We start from the raw sequence: 19,638 nt of genomic DNA, 5'->3' as shown, positions 1-19,638 counted from the left end.
TCTTTAATAAGGTGTCACTTAAAATACTGATGTTGCCATTTTGGCCTTGGATGCCATTTCCTTGGCAATGAAGAAATTTTCCATATTACTTTGATTTATGGAAAATTTCTTCATTTAAATAACACTTTAAAGTTTACAAAGCGCTTTCCCCACAACAAGCCAGTGAGATGGGTAGGGTCAGCATCATTAGTCTTTTATAGACAAGCCTAATGATAGTCAGGAAGGGTAAATGACCTTCCAAGAGCAAAGATTTATCCCTTTAGTGAGCAAAGACTCTCCTACATCACACAGTCTCCTCTTCTACTTCTTCACAACGAGACTGTAAGCTTCCTGAGGTCAACAGCCCTACCTTAAATAGTAATTGTTTAGTATCTCCCTTAACATCAGGTGCAAGGCAAAGCTGGGTTGTTTAAAATACCTACTGATATATTTAACAAAAACTAAACCTTGCAGCATTTTTCTTCAGCCTTTCCTGAACTTTACCATCTCTGAAGCAGCACAGCTTTGCTTAGCTATTCAGCCTATGGCCCACTCATAGGCAGATCAAATGTCTCTCAAAGTTTAGATCTATGGATGCATCACGCACATATTCTTCCTAAGTCTAGAGGGTGGGGAGTGGGGAAATGGATGCTTTTGTTCGGTACTTCAGGGAAACAAATGTCTTTATTGAAGGCTTTACCTGAAGTTTCCTCGCCATGGCTACCACCTCATGGTCCGGAGGATTGTACTTGTAGCAATTCGAGAACATTAACCGTATGTCAGCTGCAAAGCCTTGTGCATCCTGGTACTCTCGGCTGTCCATTTTCTTCTGCAAACACATAATCAAAACAGGGTAAATTTGTGCAACTAATTGATTGTGTCTTGATTTTATAATCTCTCTTCTGAGGTGTTCCAAGATTGCAATACTAGATGTGTGTACGTATTGCTGTACAGCTACAGCTACGTATCTGTATCCAAGTATAATGTATCCAAGTTAACATACACAGAAATAGTTACATATCTATCAGTTCATATTTGTCACATTCCAGTGGCATAAGGAAAGACTAAATATTATCTTCAGTTCAGAATGGGGAAACTGAGGCTCAGAGAGGTTAAAGATCTTGTTCAAAATCAATAAAATAAGTTATTCAAGGATAGAACCAGGACTAGACCCCACATCTCCTAACTCCCTCCCTAGGCCAGTGATCAATCCATTAAATGACTTCCCAAAGAAATAAAAGGAGAATTTTATTTTAAGCCTGAACTTCTTGTTCCCAATCAATATATTTCAGTATTACAAAAGGAAGACTGGTAGGCTATCCTCTCTAGATTATCTCAAAATAAACAAAGATTTAATTCTAAGTAAAACAGCAAGAAATGAATTCTTCCTAAGTTCACTTTGATAAGATTGTAGACTTACAAACATAAAACATGCCAGAGATGCTACCCTGATTTGGTCTGCTGTGATCCTAAGGGAGGACTCATGAAGGTATTTTTCTCTATACTTTCATAGAAGAATTTGTTTATCACAAAATCATTTTTTTCAGTTGACAGAATGATGTGATAAATCTGTTTTAGCTTGAAATAGTGAACAAATTGAGAGATATATCTTCTTTCTTTGAATCAACTAGTTTTGCAGAAGGATTAATAGACAGGCACTAATTCATTTTACAGAATTGTAATCCTCAGACTTAAAAAAATCTCATTATATCACGTGTTAGATGGCAGCACCTATTGCCAAAGTAGGTGTTGTAGCACAGCTCTATTAGACACTGTAAATATACTCTCTTCCCTCCTCTCCATTAAAAGAAGAGAGAGAGAGAGAGAGAGAGAGAGAGAGAGAGAGAGAGAGACAGAGGATATGGAGATCTGAGTCCTGGGAAATTAAGAGAAGGGTTGGGAAGTCCAGATTTAGGAAAAATTCCTGAATCTGTTTTTGGTTTTTGTTTTCGGTTGGGTTTTTTTTTTTTTTTGGCTAGGCAATGGGGTTAAGTGACTTGCCCAGGGTCACACAGCTAGTAAGTGTTAAGTGTCTGAGGTCAGATTTGAACTTGGGTCCTCCTGACTCCAGAGCTGGTGCTCTATCCACTGTGCCACCTAGCTACCCCAAAATTCCTGAATCTGAAGGTGGGATGAAGGGAATAGCCAGGGTCAAGTATTGCAAAGAGCTGCAGAAGCACTCCTAGCATGCTACTAACTGGAATCCCTTCCTTAGCCAAAGTGTTCAGCTCTCTAAATTGTGATTTTGCCTGCAGCAACAACAAACCTCTGGCTGTTATGAGGTCAACAGGCAAACAGGGTTTGTTTTTTGGAAATCCATCTTACTGTCAACTTTTAGGGAGTCCATCCAGTCAGTGAGGGATACTGATACGAACAGACACAGACTCCAAATGACACTGATTTCTATAGTACTCACAGAAAAATTGAACCTTTTTGATTGGCTAAAGACAGATTTTTTAAAGACTTCAAAAACAACCTGTCAATACAGTTATCAGCTCTTGATTCTCTGTACTACTAGAGAAATGGCAATTAGTATAGATCATTTCCCCCTTCCTCAAAAAAACAAAAAACAAAAAAACAAAAAAATGCTTATTTTGTTAGAATGATCAATCTTTAGCAAAAATAACTTTACAGTTGGATTGGATGACTAGTAAAGTGAGTCTGTACCCTCTGAGCACCCAATGATGGGGTGAAATACAGTAATAAGGGGATACACTGGGCTGGGATTAAAAACATGCTACTAATAATCCACAAAGCAGATTGAATACAAGATAATCCAGAGTAGACCACAGGGCAAAAGTTCATGTACAACAAAACTCATAGAGAGCTAAGACAGACTTAGGTAGAGCATGATTGCTATCTTTAAATGACTGAAGTATTGTCATGTAGGAAAGGGATTAGGTTTATTTTTGTGACTTCTCAGGGCAGAACTAGAACCTGCTAGCGATTACAGGCAGGCATATTTTGGATCAATACAAGGGAGAACTTCCTGACAGTGATAGAGCTGTCCAACAATGGAACAGGCTGCCTTCATGCTCCCAGTCACTAGAAGTATTTAAGAAGAGGTTGGATGACCACTTCTCATGGACACTAGATTAGACTACTGAACTAGGTAGAGAATTTGCCAAATGATCTCTAAGATCCCTTCCAAATCTAGGATTATATGATTCAAAAGGCAAGTGAAGCAGATATAACTGGACTATGTGTTTAGCTGAACATTTATGTATTGCTCAAATATGGGCAAAAAATCTAGACTTGTGCCATAGTCTGGTTATGAAAAATGCACCTATGATTTCAGGTGCCACTTTGAAAATATGCCCCCTCATAGCTGATGCTCGTAAAAGTCTCAGAGCAGCACTTTTCCTGTATCGTTCTCATGGACTTCATATGCCAGACAAAAAGTCCCTTAGAGCTTAAACTCAAACCAAGACAATAGCCACATAATCAGATTTTTCCCCCTTAGCTTACAAATTTATGTTTTCAAACTGTGATTATCCCAAATATTTTTTTAAATCATCAAAACACACACAAAAAAGAAAAGATTTTCTTCTTTGGGCCTTTGTGGTTTTGAGGCCATAGTTAATAAATGTGGCTTAGGCATCGTTTCATTTGGTTTCATTGGTTTGGAGGGGAGAGGAGAGGCAGCAAAGAATATGTGCCAGTCCATTATCTTACATCATAACTAAGGATCTAAAGCTCTGAAAAACCAATTAAAATGGAAAAGTAAATTTGTTTTCCAATACTTCCTTATCGTTGCTTCCAGGGCAAATCAAATCCTTAGGCTACGTAACAGTAAATGACATTTTGCTTTGGCCTAAACTCAATACCTACGTATTACCCCACTCCAGTGCAATAACAAATAATGCAAATGACAAATAGTGCAAAAACCCATCTGAAGTCAGTGCAATAACAAATGCCCAGGAAAATTCACACAACAAAAGGGTATAAAGGAGAGATGGGGGAGAGGGAGAGAGAGAGAGAGATGGGGGAGAGGGAGAGGGAGAGATCGACCACTTCTTAAAGCTAATTCGGTAATTTTCCTAGTGTCCAACTGCGACTGTCCGCCTGGGCAAGAATGATCATGACAAAGGTTACTATGACATTTCTAATAGCATTTGCAAATGTTCATGGCATCCTTGGAATTCATAGGTTCTTGTCACAATCTGATCATCCTCCTCATTTTTGTGGCTTAGGAAGAAACACTTTAAACATTAAATACATGTGTTGAGAGACAAAGAACTATTAGGATTAGCTGACACATCAATCTTTTTGGCCTAAACAAATGCAAAATGGAATTGTAAAATTAAACCACCGCAACTTTTCCAAAGTTCTTCAATTCTGACCTCAAGGGCCACAGAATTGAAAGGGCTATCTGCATACATGCATCCATGTCTAAAGGCAATAGGTTTCAAGGGCAAGGCAGTATGGATGCTAAGCCATCTAGTAATATTTCTATACCAGGCATCAAGTCAACAGAATTGGGACTGAGAGATCAGAGAATCATGGTTTTATAGCTGAAAGGAACCTGAAAGGCCAGCTAGTCCAACCTCCCTCATTTTGCAGAAAGTGACTAGTCTAATGTCATTTAACGGCTAGTAAGTGGGAGATCTGGGATTCCAAACTAAGATTCCAAATCCAGAGCCCTTTTCCCACCTCCACAGTCAGATGTAAGCAAAGGGTTATCTGTGAGTTGATTTTACCCCAATCAGAGCTGAGAGTGTTGAATATATCTAATAATCTGATCCTTCAAGTTCATTTTATCTCATTTTAAGTCTTACCTCTTAAAAGCATGTGAGGCAGAGGCTTGCAAAAGCCACAAAAAAACCTTTCATGCTAGTGAAAGAACCCATAATGTCCTGCCAGGCTAACTCAGGATTTTGAGGGTAACCACCCTACGACAGAGTGGTTTGGTTGTCACTGTTTTTAAAGGGCTCTGGTAGCAAAGACAAGAGTGAAAGCAGTATGAGCTGTCTTTTGTAGGTACAAGAGCAGAAACACCCAAGAATACTTGACTTGGTGAATTAGCACCCACCTCACAGGTTACTTCAGGCATCTATCATGCGTGCATGATTTGGAGGAAATTATTTCACCCACCCAAATCCATGGAAGCTGCATGGTGCCAGGCACACACAGTAAGTAGTTAATAAATGCTTTTTGACTGACTGAGCTATTCCATGCTTCTAACAAACCCCAAAGACCTGTTCTTCCTTAAGGTTGTCTTATATCTACATAGTGTATCTCTTCTGATAGCCTCAAAACTATAACATGAGCTGAAAACTGAGTCAGTTGGATTTTGGGTTCCAGTCATCATTCTACCATTAACCAGTTATATGAACTGGGACCAGTCATTTCCCAAACTTGGACCTTGGCCTCACCATTTGTCAAATAAAGGGTTTAGACTATATGAACTCTCTAAATCCCTCTGATCCAGTGATCATTTCATTCACCCTTTTCACATCCCAGTGACATATGGAGAGGATAGGAAATGTCCTCATCTTACAGATGAAAAAAAAAATCAGGGTCCAGATGATTGAATAGCTTACACAAAGTCAGTATCAGAGTAGGGATTTGGGAATGTTCAAATTCTAATATTAACTGAAAACTGAGCTGGCCATCCTCAGTTAGAAGGTTGGGAGGAAACCTGGGGCTTCATCTATAGAAAAGCAAAACCAAGACCTGAAGACAGTGAACAAGTATCACATAATTGCAACAGATTTTGGAACCAAGACCAACCTTACAAGAGAGCCTGAAAAATGGTGGACCTCCATTACATAGCAGTTCAAATGTAGAACCTGATATGCCACAGAGGAAGCCATTCCTCTATCACAGTAAAACCCCATTCCAAAGCAACCTAGATTGCATCTGTTTACTCCATCCTCCACTCCACCCAATGGCATATTAAACCATTAAATATGGTTTTTCTCTATTTTGGAGAAGCATGGTCAGATCTTACAAGAGTAAGGTACGTGGTGAAGAACTGAGAGGCAACATCAGGAAGATAAAACACCGTTCAAGTTGTAGTTACTGTCAAATAAGTCTGACCCACAAAGGCCTATGATTAAAGATTTAGGCCCCACAGTCAGCATAGGGAAGACAATGCCTCCCCCTCTGTAAAGGGCAGAGCTCAGCCAGACACTCCAGAGCTGCTCACAAAAGGTCACATGAAATGGGCCATTCAGTGCCCCGACTGCCAATGGCATTCTTCAGAATGTGAGCAACAAAAACTGAATTGAGTTTAGGCTGGAGCTTAGAAAGATGTCCACTGGAACTGAAATGCTGCAGGGGACAAAATTTCTCAATGAGAAACTCATTTGTTGTTCTGGCCAAAGTGCAGGAAGAAGAAAAAAAAATCAAGATTTATGTCAACAAGCAAGTCAGAGATGGCTCAAACTCTATGAAGAACCAACCGAGAATAAAGTGAGAAATTCAAAATCCAAGTTTGAGCCAAGAGACCTTAGCCTCTGTTTTCATCCAGGTTTCTTTTTACTCTTGCTTATGTATTTAAAAAATATAGACTCATTCCTGTTCTCTGCTTTCCTAGACTGTACTCAACCCCGAAAGAATTTATAATTTCAAGGAAAAAACAAACAAAAAAGACCCTCGTTTCACCTGGCAAAAATGGAAGACGAACTCCACCAGGACCCTATCCCAGCTCTCTGCCCTGCCCCAGTCTGACCACCACCGGCTTGTTTAGGACACCAACAGTGACCAGAAAGGCAGGTTCGTGAGGCTATAAGTAGGAGATCTGTGACATTAAACACAGTAGGGTGTACCTAGAACAAAGAAACTCTGGACTCCTTACCCTTTCTGACAAGGACCCCACCCAGAAGCCCAAAGCCAGCTGGCCCTCTGACAAGAAGAGGTAAGCACTAAGTTAGGGAGAAGGTGGCAACTATATAAGGTTAATACACATTGCTAATAACAATTCACATTAACTTAGCACCTATGGGCTCAGGCTGTCAAAGGGCTTTTTGTTCTCAATTATCCCCATGTTACAAGGGGGGAAACTGAGACATAGTATTCAGTGTCACACAGCCAACCAGTGACACTAGTGCCCTGCATCCCTGAACCCTCAGTCTTGTATTATAATTCTTAGGCCATATTCTTTCCTGCCAGCATGTAGTATAACAACAGCCGATGCGCAGAGCAAGAAGCTGTCGAAGCAGCTCATTCAGCTGAGGTCTCAGGGAGGAAATGGGGTTTGCCAGTTTCAAAGAATGGGGTTGTAGGGAAACAAGATCACCAGCCAACCACCCAGTATGTTTGGGTGCAGGGGAATGAACTGTCAGTGGTACCTTCCAGCCCCAGAAGGCCTAAGGCAATTCTTTCAGCAGAGATCTCTGAGAGGTTCAAGATCCCTTTTCCTAAAACTGACCCACCCCATGGAGCTGCCTAAAAGGTCAGAGAAAGCTCCAATGGGCTAGACACACGTTAGACGTGGCACATACTTTAACAGTACTGAGATCCATGGGGTGTTTGATAATATCGTGATAATCATGGAGTTCCAAAGCCTCTGCATCCACAGGCTTGTAAAACGGCCAGGCGTAGGCAGCATGTTTCTTAGAAAGCATCTCTTTGAGGATGCTGTCACAGTACTTGAGGTGCTCAGAGAGTTTGCCCTTCTTCCCCGCGTGCTGGGGGACCTCCCCGTCTTCCAGGTCTTTCTTTGGTGGTTTAATGGGTCGGCCTCCGCTCTCTCGTCGGGCGACCACCTTGGCCTGTTTAGGGTCCGACAGCGGGGTGGGCGACTCACTCCGACTGGCGGTGATTGCTGAGGTTGTCGGCGTGGTCGTATCTGCTTTTCTCTTCACTCCCTTTTTCTGAAACAAAGAAGATGAAAGGGGAAGGACTTGTGAATGAGAGCAACAAAACATTACCAGTATGACAAGGGACATAAGATCACAGATAGAAGGGATCTTAAGAGCTTTTCTACTATATATTGCTAATAACAATTCACATTAACTTGGCACCTCTGGGCTCAGGATGTCGAAGGGCTTTTTGTTCATTATTCCCATGTTATGAGGGGGAAACTGAAACGCAGTGTCCAGCATTAGGATTTTTTGAAACTGTCCAACCTCGTTTCCTTCCTGAGACCTCACCTGAATTAGCTGCTTCTTGCTCTGATCGTCAGTAGTTGTTAAACTTGACTTAAAAATTATAATATAAAACCGAGGGTTCAAGGATGCAGGGCACTAGCGTCACTGGTCTAATCCAAACCCCTTATTTTACAGATGTGAAAATTAAAGCATACTTTCTTCCTCCCAATGTTAGAGGATTGACTGCCACTGATCTATAAGGCAGACACACCTACTTAAATCACTTGGAGGAGCAGGCAGTCACCTGCCAACAATGCTTCCTATGAGATCTACCCTCCCATCTTGCTGTCAGACCCTTAACAGGCCAACATAATCGCCTGATGAGAGAGCAGAGGCTGATCCACCAGCACACAGGGAAGAGGGGCAAATTCTCTAAGCACACCAAATACTGTGACAAATCCTCAAAGGGCTGCTTTCTAAGAAGATGGATCTTGGGGGCAGCTAGATGGTGAAGCGGATAGAGCACCAGCCCTAGATTCAGGAAGACCTGAGTTCAAATCTGGCCTCAGACACTTGACACTTATTAGCTGTGTGACCCTGGGCAAGTCACTTCACCCCATTACCTCGCCCCCCCCCAAAAAAAATTTAAAAAAATAAAAAAGAAGATGAATTTTTCTATATGTCTTTCAACTGTACTCTCTTACATGTCTTGTCCCTCTCAGTTATAATGTGAGCTCTTTGAGAGCAGGGACTGTCCAGCTTTTCTATTAGCATCTTCAATGCTTAGCAGGGTATTTGATACACATATTAAGTGCTTGATAAATGCATAGTAAGAGATTTACCCAAGGTCCCATAGGTACTAAAGGCAGAACTGGGACTGGAACATGGGTCCCCTGACTCAAAATCCAGCACTTTTTCCACTGCACCAGTCTTTTTTTTTCCCCAATGAGTTCAGCAGAAATGATCATGATCACTTGCTAGGTGAAGAGCAATGCAGGATGAAGCATGACAAAAAATACAAAAAAAAAACCCAGCCCACTTTGCAAAAGTGGAATCCCTAGAACTCTCTTAGAAAAAAAGGCCCACATCTGAATAGCTATCGGGGTTCACCAGGGTTCTTAGCTCTCCACCATGAACTACATGAGGGCAGGGTCCATATTAGTTGTTACAAAGACCAAAAAGCTATCACTTCCTTACTTGGATCCTCAGTTTCCTTATCCAAAAAATGGGGATAACAACACTAGCAACATCAACCTTACAGGGTTATTGCAATGTTCAAATGAGACAATGTTGGTAAAATGCCTGGTGAAACTTGGCACTACAGGAACGTTAACTCTTTCATATTATTATTGTTCTAAAAGGATAAATAACACAAGATAGCCTATATTAAGTACCAAACGAATGGTACAGACACTTCCAAAGGAAACCATCACCACGCACTAGCCTAATTGGGTAAAGCTTCAGGGAGAAGGCAGGATTTGAACTGAGTGTTCAATAGATGGGGAGGACTGAGGGAAATGGAATGGGATGGGCAATGGCCTGGGGAGGAGGGGTGGTGACAGGGTGGCGTGGTGGCATATATATGCATGAGTACATAACGACGAACGGACCGGACTGTGTGGAATAGAGGGATTATGGGAAGGAGCAACAGAAAGTAAGGGTCATAATTTGGGAGGGACCAGACCATAGGAAGCCTTGAATAATGACAGCAATGAACAACGAAAACAGTTCTCTTGTCTCAGGCTGAGAGTTCAGACAAGAGCCACTCTGCAGTGGTTCTCCAAGGATGGTCTATGGACGAGCTGGGGTCTTCAAGAGTCCTTAAGTTGCTTCCAGGCTGGTCTGTTATACTATGTGACCATGTATATAGTACATCAATAATTTCCTAGTGACCTCCCTCACTCAACTCAAATTGCAAAAGTTAAAAATTCTTATTCATTTGGGTGAGGTGTTTTTGTTTTTTCTTTTGCAGCAAAAAGTATGAAGAGGTGAAACTAGGGGCCTGTGAGGTCTGTTGTTCTGTCAGAGTGGTTAACAGTTCCCAAATATCTTCAGATTACAGCTAAGAGATAAATTGCTAAAAAGCAGTATTTAAGATTTCAAGTTCTCGTTTGCAAACTTCTAACTGAAGGCTGCCAGGGGAAAGCAGATAACTAAGCTTACAAAATCCCCAATATTTGTTCTACATGTAGTAAATAGGTGAATTTTAGTACATTGATTGTTAATGGCTAAAAGGTGGCTGCCTTCTCCTCTTACAGGATAAAGCATGACAATTTATTTCTTTCCCTGCTTAAATAGGTTTGTGTTTACTTTCAAATTCTGAGCATCAGTGGGTAACGGAGGTGGCCAGAAGGATGACCACCATATAACGGAGTGTTTCCCAATCACATCTCCAGCTAGCCTGAAAGCTCGATAGGAAGCATCTCTCCACTACCTCAGTAAGCTCCCAAGGCCAGTAATTTCCTTCTGCTTATTCAGAGCCCCTATACCATCTGGCACTATGCCAGCACATTCATTTTGGCCTGAACCAGATAGTTTTATTAAGCCAGGCACAACTAGGTATTAATAAACGAATGTTGAATTGAGTTGCATTATCACTACAAGCAATTATAATACTATTGATGAGGAGGAGGATGATATTTGTTCACCCTTCTGTAGTGCCTTACAGTTTACAAGGTATTATCCTGTCACAACAACCCCATGAGGGAGATAGTGCATGTATTACTGTTGTTATTATTATTAGGAAAGTGGTGTAGGAGAGAAAGACTGTTGGATTTGGAGTCAGTAGCCATGAGGTCAAGTCCTGGCACTCACACTCAGTAGCAGGGTCCCTTTTGGCCAAGGCATTTAATTTCCAAGGCTCAGTTTCCTCCTCTGTAAAAGGGGATATAATAATGCTTGCCACTATGAAAGTATGGTTAGAGAGCTGACCAAGAAGTAAAAAAAGACCTAGTTTAAGTCCCAACTCCAACCTATACTGGTTCTGTAACTCTGACGAAGGCATTTAGTCTTCTCAGCACCCTGGCCAATTCTATAAGAATTCTGTATGTTGCAAAGGAGGTACCAACATACCAATACACATCAATGAAGGGAATTTCCTCACCAGGAGTACCCTAAATAGATGAAATCACAGATCCAGTCTAAAATTATTCTTCAGGCTGCTGCTCCTCATCCCCATGGATATAACATTCTATAACACTCATTAAGTGTGGGGGAAGGGCTGGCAAACAGATCCATGCCAGAAGAAATTTTAGTGAGTTGATCTTATCTGAGAGTTTGAATTAATCAATCTTCCTACCCTGGCAGGAGATACTAATAACAATGGCAAATTTTTTCAAGCAGAGAGAAAAAAAAAAAAACAGATAACATTAGCAACTCACGTGAGATCACCCAAGGTATTCAAGTCTGTAGCCAGATATTGAGGGCAATAATGCTTTCCTGCCGAGCCTGGCCACCCTCAAATGCCTACAGGGTACAGCACCATGGAATCTACTCAAGGTCTATCCACAACTTACTGCCTGGGGACTTGAGAAGGAGTAGCTTTTGCTTACCTTCACTACAGGTGGTGTTGGTGGAACCACGGGCATGATAGGAGTGGCAGGAGGAGGTGGAGCCACAGTGGGAGGGACCGTGACAGATGGGACATTTGCAGTGATGGTTGGCACTGGAGTTGCTGCAATCACTGGCGTCTGGGAGACAGCAGGAGGGACATTCTGAAAGGGAGTCGGTGGGGAAACAGAGGACACGGCTGCCGCTTGCTGTGCTCCTTGAAAGTAAGATGAAGAAAGATAAATACATCTGACATCTGGTTTCCTCCCACAACCAAATCAAATTAGAAGACAAGCTGAACTGGCTCATTCAAAACCTAACCTCCTCCATAAAGCTTCCTGGATCACCCTAGCCAGAAGTGAACTGTCCCCTCTTCTGAATTTTTAGAACATTCTTGCCTATACTACTCACATGGCCTTTATGCATTGCCTTTTATTGAAATTACTGTGCTCTTTTGTTTCCTCAGTCTGTCAGTTCATAGAGAAAAGGACAGTCTTATATTCCAATCAACACAGTGCCTTTCTTTGCATGCAGAAGGTGCTCAATAATGACATGCCGAGCAAATGAATGAGCATGGTTATCAACTTCGCAATAGATTAGAAGGAGCAAATTTTCTACCTATCTTTTCAATGAAATCACTAGTTTATGCACATCCTAAGCTGGTGAACCCTGCCATGACCTGGATGACAGCAGCACAGTCAAACTCTTACCAAGCAGGGCTCTCTTCTCAGTGTCAATTCACTTGGTATCTTGGTTCATAAATCACCCAGGGCCACCAAGGCTCACACCACTGCCCAAGGCTCATCTGGTTAACACTGCTTCTGCCCTTCCTCCCGCCTCCCTTCAATCTTGTTGGCCAATGGAGGATGACTGAGGAGAGACAGTACCTTTCACTTCTAACACCAAATTCGGTATGGGGTTTTTTAAGTGCTTTACATTTAGCAAAACCATTTGCATACTGATCTTCACAACAACTTTGTGAGGTGGGTCCTCTTATTATTTCTCTTTTCATATGAAGAAACTGAGGCTCAGACAAGCTTACTTGCCCATGATCCACATAGCTATTAAGCATCATAGGATTCAGACCCAGGTCTTCCTAACTCCAAGTACAGTATTGTTTTAACCATACCAGCAGTTCTCCAAGTGTGGTCCTGGGGCTCCTGGGAGCGTCTGAGACCCTTTCATAGGGTCTTGCAAGGGCAAAACCATTTTCATAATAATACTAAGACACTGTAATTTCTAATACAATAAATATCGATAAGATATAACCCACAAAAACAAAAATTCTTTTTGGGGGGAGGTGTTTCTTAAATTTTTTAAAAATTTTTAACATAAAAGAATTCTAACACTAAAAAGTTTAAGAATCACTGCACTGTGCCATGCTATTGCTCACATTCCCCCTCTCTTCCTCCCCCAGGGCCCTGGGGGATGGTGTATTCCATTCATCAAAATACCTGTAAAAAAAAGAACATATCCCTACATGAGAGGGAAGCCTGAATCACTAAGATATTTTACCTAAAAAACTCAGTCATATATCCATTCCTTTTCATTCACTATCTGTCCAGTATAGACAGGGCACATGCTGGGTGCCATGATGTTTTTGCTGATGGCATGTACACAGAATGTTTTGCTTGTTCTGCAGCAGCCATGATCTATTCCACAAATAGGTAGCATGAGGCCAAAGAGAACATATTTTTAAAAAAAAAAAAAGGATCATTGTCATTGTGAGGCTACTTCAGGAACAGTAGCATACATTAATTTCTTTGTCTCAACCTTCAAAAAAAAAAAAAAGCCAGGTGTTATCAACTCCACATCATGTAGTTACCTGCACTCTGTGCTCCCGCTGCTGGTTTTCGACCTTTGCCCTTAGGAGCTGGTGGTAATAATTCCACTTCCTCTTGGGGCATCTGGGCTACCTTCTGAAGAAATATTTTCTCCAGGGCTTGGGCCATGAGGACTATATCATCTGTGGGCTGGAGAAACAAAACAAGGCCTGGTGTTAGTGTTTGGAAGGAGGACCAGTGCTGAAACACAACTATTTTTGAAAACTAGAATTTGGTGGGCTCAGACGAGCAGAAAAACTAGAGTAATGGTGCTAGAGCTGCTCTAGAAAAACAAAATAGCGGGAGTCCAAGCAGATCAAAGGAGAGCATGGTCTGTTTACAGCAAACAGAGCCATGGTGCATCCAGAGTGACCCTAAGAGGATGACTCTAAGGAGGTAATGACATTGGCTATTACTAGATCAAGTCCTGAAGAGTTAGAATTAAAGGGGTTATTCTCTGATCTGGGCTCTGACTCACTAACAACACTGGAATATATCGTTTTACCCAACCATTTGTTCTTTCCACACCAAAAAAGCTTCAGACCAAGAAATTGGAGCGGAATAAAGCAATGTGGTTACTCCTAAGTGGTATTTCATGTCCTTTCAAGAGGACAATTTGGAAGAGTAAATTATCCCTCATCAAAAGATAAAAGCTAAAGGCTTGGTATTCCTCACACAGTGCTGCCATGCCACTTTTAAAAAAAAAAAAAAGGCCAGTCCTTTACCTTGTTATAAATATAACAATTTGTAAACATTGTGTTGAAATCCTGCATACATTCACTCGCACTCCAATAATAATTGTTTTCCAGTCTCTTCTTAATAGTCCCCATGTCCATTGGATTTTTAATTATTTTATGATAATCCTGTGGGAGAGATTTTAAAGGTGTCAGTCATTCATAAGACCTTTAAACAAGGTAAACTCTCTCTTTTGGCAGTTTACTGGTCTCCAACACAAGCAGGCATCCAAGAATTTTTATGATTCATATCACTAGGTAGATCAAGTCCAGATCAAGGCAGAGATTTTGAGTAAACTAAGGTAGGGTGGAAACATCTGCCTACTTCTCCTATCTCTAGCTACTATGCTAAAGAGTCCTGAAAACTCCTGACTTCAGGGAAAAGGTTTCATGCTCTTTTCACCCCTACACAGAAAGAAGCTTTCTTTGGGCACAGGTGATGCAAAGGCAGAGAGCCTATTAAAAAAAAACAAAAACATCAAGACTGGGGAGACAGGCTGTACCTTTTCACAAAATGAACCCTAATTCGTACGAGTACCAGAAGATACTTTTCATGGTACATGATAAAATCAGAAATAGTATGAAGATTTGCAAATGCCACAACTGGGGTTGCCCTTATCTAAGGTAGTCTTAATGCTCTTCTTTTAATGGATGCTGAGAGTTAAAGCCTCAGGATGAGCTTGTTGATCAAAATTAAATATGAAACAAAGCACCTTCTACAAGAAGATGAAGTCATATTACCTCAATATTTCTAGCATCTGGATTTTCTGTGATGTGAGTATTCCCTCCACTGATACAGACTACAATCCCTTTAAACACTTACTACATAGTTTTAGAGTTTCTATGGCCCACAAAATTCTCCAGGACAGTTCTCAGGGCCACAGGAAAACTCTAAGACCATGCCTTTCCATTGCTAGAATCCTTTCTAGCTCCATAGGACATGCCAGAGCCTACAGGCCACAAGCATGGCCCTTGGAAACCCAAGGTCACCTCCACACCACAGTGAGGCATCAGAAGGCTTTCCGGGAGGAGGCATATTAGCTGGCCTTTAAATTCAGGATTTTATATAGTTTCCTTATCTTGTCCGATCTTCCCAATAACCCCGTGAAACAGGTAGAGCAGGGGTTATCATCCCCATTTTAAAGGTGAGGAAACAGATAAGTGAAATGACTTTCCCCTAGGATCACATCCAGCTATTAAGAGCTGGGCCATGAACCTACTCCTACTGATTCTAGATCTAGTGACTCCTGAATAGTCTGGCAACAGGAGATATCTGGAAGGGTGTAAGTGGCTAGGTATCTATATCAAGACTCAAAGCATAAAGAACATACTCACAGGTAAATTCAATTTAATTGCATCTACTGGTTGATAGAAGGGCCAAGCAAACTGGTGCTTCCACAAAGTTTTCACCACAACATTCTGCATGTACTGCAGCTGGTTGGTCTTCCTCCCAGGCTTGTTGGGGTTGGTGACTTCTGGGGGGGGCGGATTCACAGGGCCCTGAGGAGCCGGAATCGCTGATGTTACAGTCGACATTTTCTGAAGTCTCTATCTCACTTACTGTCACAGCAGCAGCTAGGAGATTCTCTTTCTTTCTTTATGTTCCCCGAATAGGATTGACATCCCATTTCCAGGGCCCAACCATGCAACCTGTATCAATAGGAAGAATGACAAAGAAACAAACTGAAAATATCGAGCACTAACCCATCTCTAAAGACTTTGGGAGGCTCTGCAACTATTCCTCATGTGACCTGGGAACGGACAGTAAGCATGTCCATTCAAGGGCTTGACTCTGTCAATTCACCCATGTGACAGGCTAGAGGGGGAAAAAAAACCACACACACAAAAAAATCCCAGCCTCCTGGCAACCTTGTTACCTTAGAGCACATTACTGTCACCATTTGTCGGTAAAGTTTGTTTTTTTTCAACCCTCATCTGTCATGTGGCAACCTCTCTCAAAAGATGGCTTCAAAAGAAAATTAAGAGTGCAAAGAAATACAAGTGTTTATGAAAGATAAAACATTCCCAGATCACGTGTCTCACTGATATTGAGAGAGTGAGTGAACATGCAACAGCATTAAGGTGATTAGGCAGCAAGTGGCAGAGAAGCATTCTAAGATATTGTTACCTGGTGCATTCTAACTAATGCTCACTTAGACACTAAGCTAAAACTCCTCCTGCTACCTACTTGTTGGAAGATGATTGGTTTCCACTGAAATTTAAACCTTTCTTGACTGTAGCAATTAAAAAAATGTTTACAGGTAGAAAATTTTAAAAATCTATCTATGTAGTCAATGAAATACAGGCAGAGCTATAGTAGAAATATAGACATTCACAGTACTACACAGGCAATTGACTAGCTGAGCTTCACCTCCCTTATATACTGGGATTCTAATGTAACCACGAGAACCAAGGAGAAGGGGTTTGTGATGGTAAAGAGACTGTGACATGAGTGATCACTCAGCCAATCAGACTTTAGGAAGGGAATTCACCCAGAGAGAGGCCTAGAGAAGGCAGATAGATGTCTGATGCCTGTTCATCCTGTCCATCTCAGTTCCACGTCTTTTGCACAGACAATTATTTTTTCTTAAATGGAAATCTGAGCATTAAGGAACTATGAACCCACGGACCTGCATAGCCCTTGAATGTCTATATTTCTACATCAATGCCATCATATCCTGAAAATGTAGGAGGCCTGATAAAAGCCAGGGTAGTCTTCCACAGGGACAAAGCCAATTGACTAATTCAAGTAGGATCTAAGGGAAAAACAAAACTAGCCAGCCAGTACCCCAATTGTTAGTTGCAGGGTTGGGAAACTGGCTCCCTAGAGGGCAAGGAATCTCAGAGCTTGCTTCTGGCCTAGAGCCTGGAGCCATCTCTGTGGGGGGCTGGGAAAGAAATCAGAACAGCTATTCCAAGGAGTCCCTCTGGACTGTCTTCACTCATGTGGCCAATGGACACAACTCTAAACTTAGACTTTGTCTCTCCATTGGTCCCATGCAGATTCACCTACCCTGAGTCTCCACTTGAAGGTTTCCCATATCTTTCTTGAATGAATAACCATTATTTTAAAAGGAGACCACATGCCATTCCCTGTCTGCAGGTTCACTTTCTTCTCCTCACACCATCCAAAGAACTTATGGGAAAAATACTGGATCTGACACATTTCTTCCATTTCTGGGAGATTCTATTAAGTAAATCTGTTTCATTCACCATTCATCAAATTCCAAACCAGGGCAGACTTATTAGTAATCTGCTCTATTACACAGACAGTCTATAAACCTGGTTAAAATCTACCCAAAATAACCTTTTACCTCTTTCATCTTTTTTTAAGGGACTTTCAATTGCAATCACTTCAAGAAAGCTTAGTAGAATTAGAATAAAAATCTTCTCTGAGGCACACTCCTCATTTTCCCAAATCTTGAGATTTATTATGCAATTTCTTCCACTCAAATAAATCCTCCCCTCTCCCCACTTCCAAAAGCATACATAAGGGAAAATTATACATGTCCACATAAATATGTTAAGATAAGCAAGGACTAAGCTTTGGTTTGCTATGTATAGAGTTTAGGTAAATATTAAGCAACAGAAACGTTTTGTTGGTTCAATGTCCACTGTGTCCAAGTTGGTTCCAGTGGTCATAGATTGCTTTCATGACTATCTGGGTCCTTGCTTCATTTCAAACAAAAGGCAGCTAAAAAGTCCTCCCAGTTCTAATCTGAAACCAATGACTCTGCCTGGCTCATTCACCCCTTAGTGGACTCATACTTCTGGGCTCATGCCCTCTGACCGATTTACTTCTTTAAAATTAAGGAAACATAAGTTTTCATTCAGCATTTTTGTCATCTGGATAGGCACTGACTTTCCAAGCTTTGTGTCAGGCCACAAATCTCTGGACCTCCAGACATCCCCTAATCCAAGCATTGGGAGTCAGACAAAAGGGAAATAAATTCTCTGCCTGGTTACAAAGTCACCAGAAAACCACTTTATTATTCATTGTAATAATACTAACTCCTCATATTTCTGTAGCACTTTAGGTCCTGGGATCTAGAACTAGAAGGAGCTTTTTTAAAGGTCATCTAGTGGTAGTTTAAATCTCCTCCCATGCCCCCTTCCCCAGTCTTACAGATGAGGAAATAAGATACCCAGAAAGGTGAAGCATTTTGTCCAAAGTCACATGGGTAGTAAGGTGCAGAGTAAAGACTGAAACCCTGGTTGTCTGACTTCAAATCCAAGGCTCTTCATTATATTACATTTCCAAAGTATTTTCTTCACAGCAACTATAAGTATTCTTATCCCCAAATGAGGAAAGTGAGGCTCTGAGAGGGTTTGTTTCATTTTGCCCTGTGTCACCCAATTTGTTAATAACAATAGCAGAGTTTGGACCCAAAGTCAGGTCTCTTGACTCCAAGACCAACATTTCTTCCCCTATCTACCACTCCCACATACACTGCCCCCTCTTCAGCTCCTGTAAACCATCTATCTCCACACTCTTCTGCCAGTGTCTCCTAAATTTTTTTTTAAAATAGAGTCAATTCAGATTGCAGAGAACACAGACTGGCCCACCTCCCAGTGGTTTCCCTGACAAGGAACTGTTGCCAGAGTTACCCCTGATATGAATTTTCCACCATCCCTAACTCCAGTCTTTCCTCCAGGCTGACAATGGCTAAATATTTCTACAGACGCTTAGGACAACAGTTGGAGACTGAATCTCCTCCTGTGGCCTTGGCTATTCCAGGGAGTCTGATTACCTGGGCAACTTGCTGGTCAGATGACAGAGGTGTGAATACCCATGGTCTCTTCCCCAGGCTTCAGGCTAAAAGGCTCGGAAAGTAAAAACACCAGGTGGGCTGATAAATCAAGAGAAAAGGGAGCCGCATAGAGATTTGCAGCTTGACTAAATACCAGTAAAGGGTGGGGGAAGGGATGGATTGTGTGATAACCAGGTGTGAGCACTCCTAAGGGAAACAACCCACTTACTTTGGTGCCTGGAGGTTAAAACAAGAGTGTAAAACTGGAAGAAGAAAGAAACTAAAGAGTAAGGAAGGGAAGAGAGAAAGTGAAAGTCCTCTGAGGCATATTTATTCTGCAATCTGCAATCATTATTCATGGGGCTCTCCCCTCAAGCAAAGGAGACTTAAATAAGAACTGTGACCTTGTTATAGAAACCTACAGAGTCAGAGAGGCCACCGCTTTCCCCAAAGGACAATTTTGGATCTTGGGAAACCAAAGGACTGCCACAACCAATACCTGCGGTTCTTTTCCTTTCTCACTTTCTCCACCTCTTTCCACCTCCCAAATGAGCAATGCTGGCTCTACCCATCAACACAGCCCAGACCTTCATTCTGCTCGGCCTAGCGTGTGGCCACAGAGTCCTCTCTAGAGAGAGAAGACAGGTGACTAGAAGCAATCCGACTTGGCCTCCCAGTCCTAATTCTCCCATTCATGATGCTGCCTTGGGTCAACCATTCAACGTTCTTTAACATCAGCTTCTCCTTCCATGCAATACCTCTCACC

General features: G+C 41.7%; 1 protein-coding gene across 6 annotated transcripts in view; it reads right to left on the bottom strand.

Moving 5' to 3' along the window:
- BRD3 (bromodomain containing 3) overlaps positions 1-19,638 on the bottom strand; it is a 53,312-nt gene that overhangs the window by 16,818 nt on the left and 16,856 nt on the right. For all 6 annotated transcript variants that reach the window (XM_027869520.1, XM_027869521.1, XM_027869525.1 and 3 more), the window contains 6 exons: positions 15,457-15,771; positions 14,113-14,250; positions 13,390-13,537; positions 11,567-11,781; positions 7,428-7,799; positions 680-808 (listed from right to left, as the gene is read on the bottom strand). In XM_027869520.1, the coding sequence (XP_027725321.1) occupies positions 680-808; positions 7,428-7,799; positions 11,567-11,781; positions 13,390-13,537; positions 14,113-14,250; positions 15,457-15,657 (1,203 nt within the window). In that variant the 5' untranslated portion in view covers positions 15,658-15,771. The remainder of the gene's footprint in view (positions 1-679; positions 809-7,427; positions 7,800-11,566; positions 11,782-13,389; positions 13,538-14,112; positions 14,251-15,456; positions 15,772-19,638) is intronic.

This window comes from Vombatus ursinus, unplaced genomic scaffold, assembly GCF_900497805.2.
Source record: "Vombatus ursinus unplaced genomic scaffold, bare-nosed wombat genome assembly UNPS02014793.1, whole genome shotgun sequence".
In the NCBI taxonomy this organism is placed as follows: domain Eukaryota; kingdom Metazoa; phylum Chordata; class Mammalia; order Diprotodontia; family Vombatidae; genus Vombatus; species Vombatus ursinus.
This window is presented reverse-complemented; position numbering and strand designations above follow the sequence as displayed.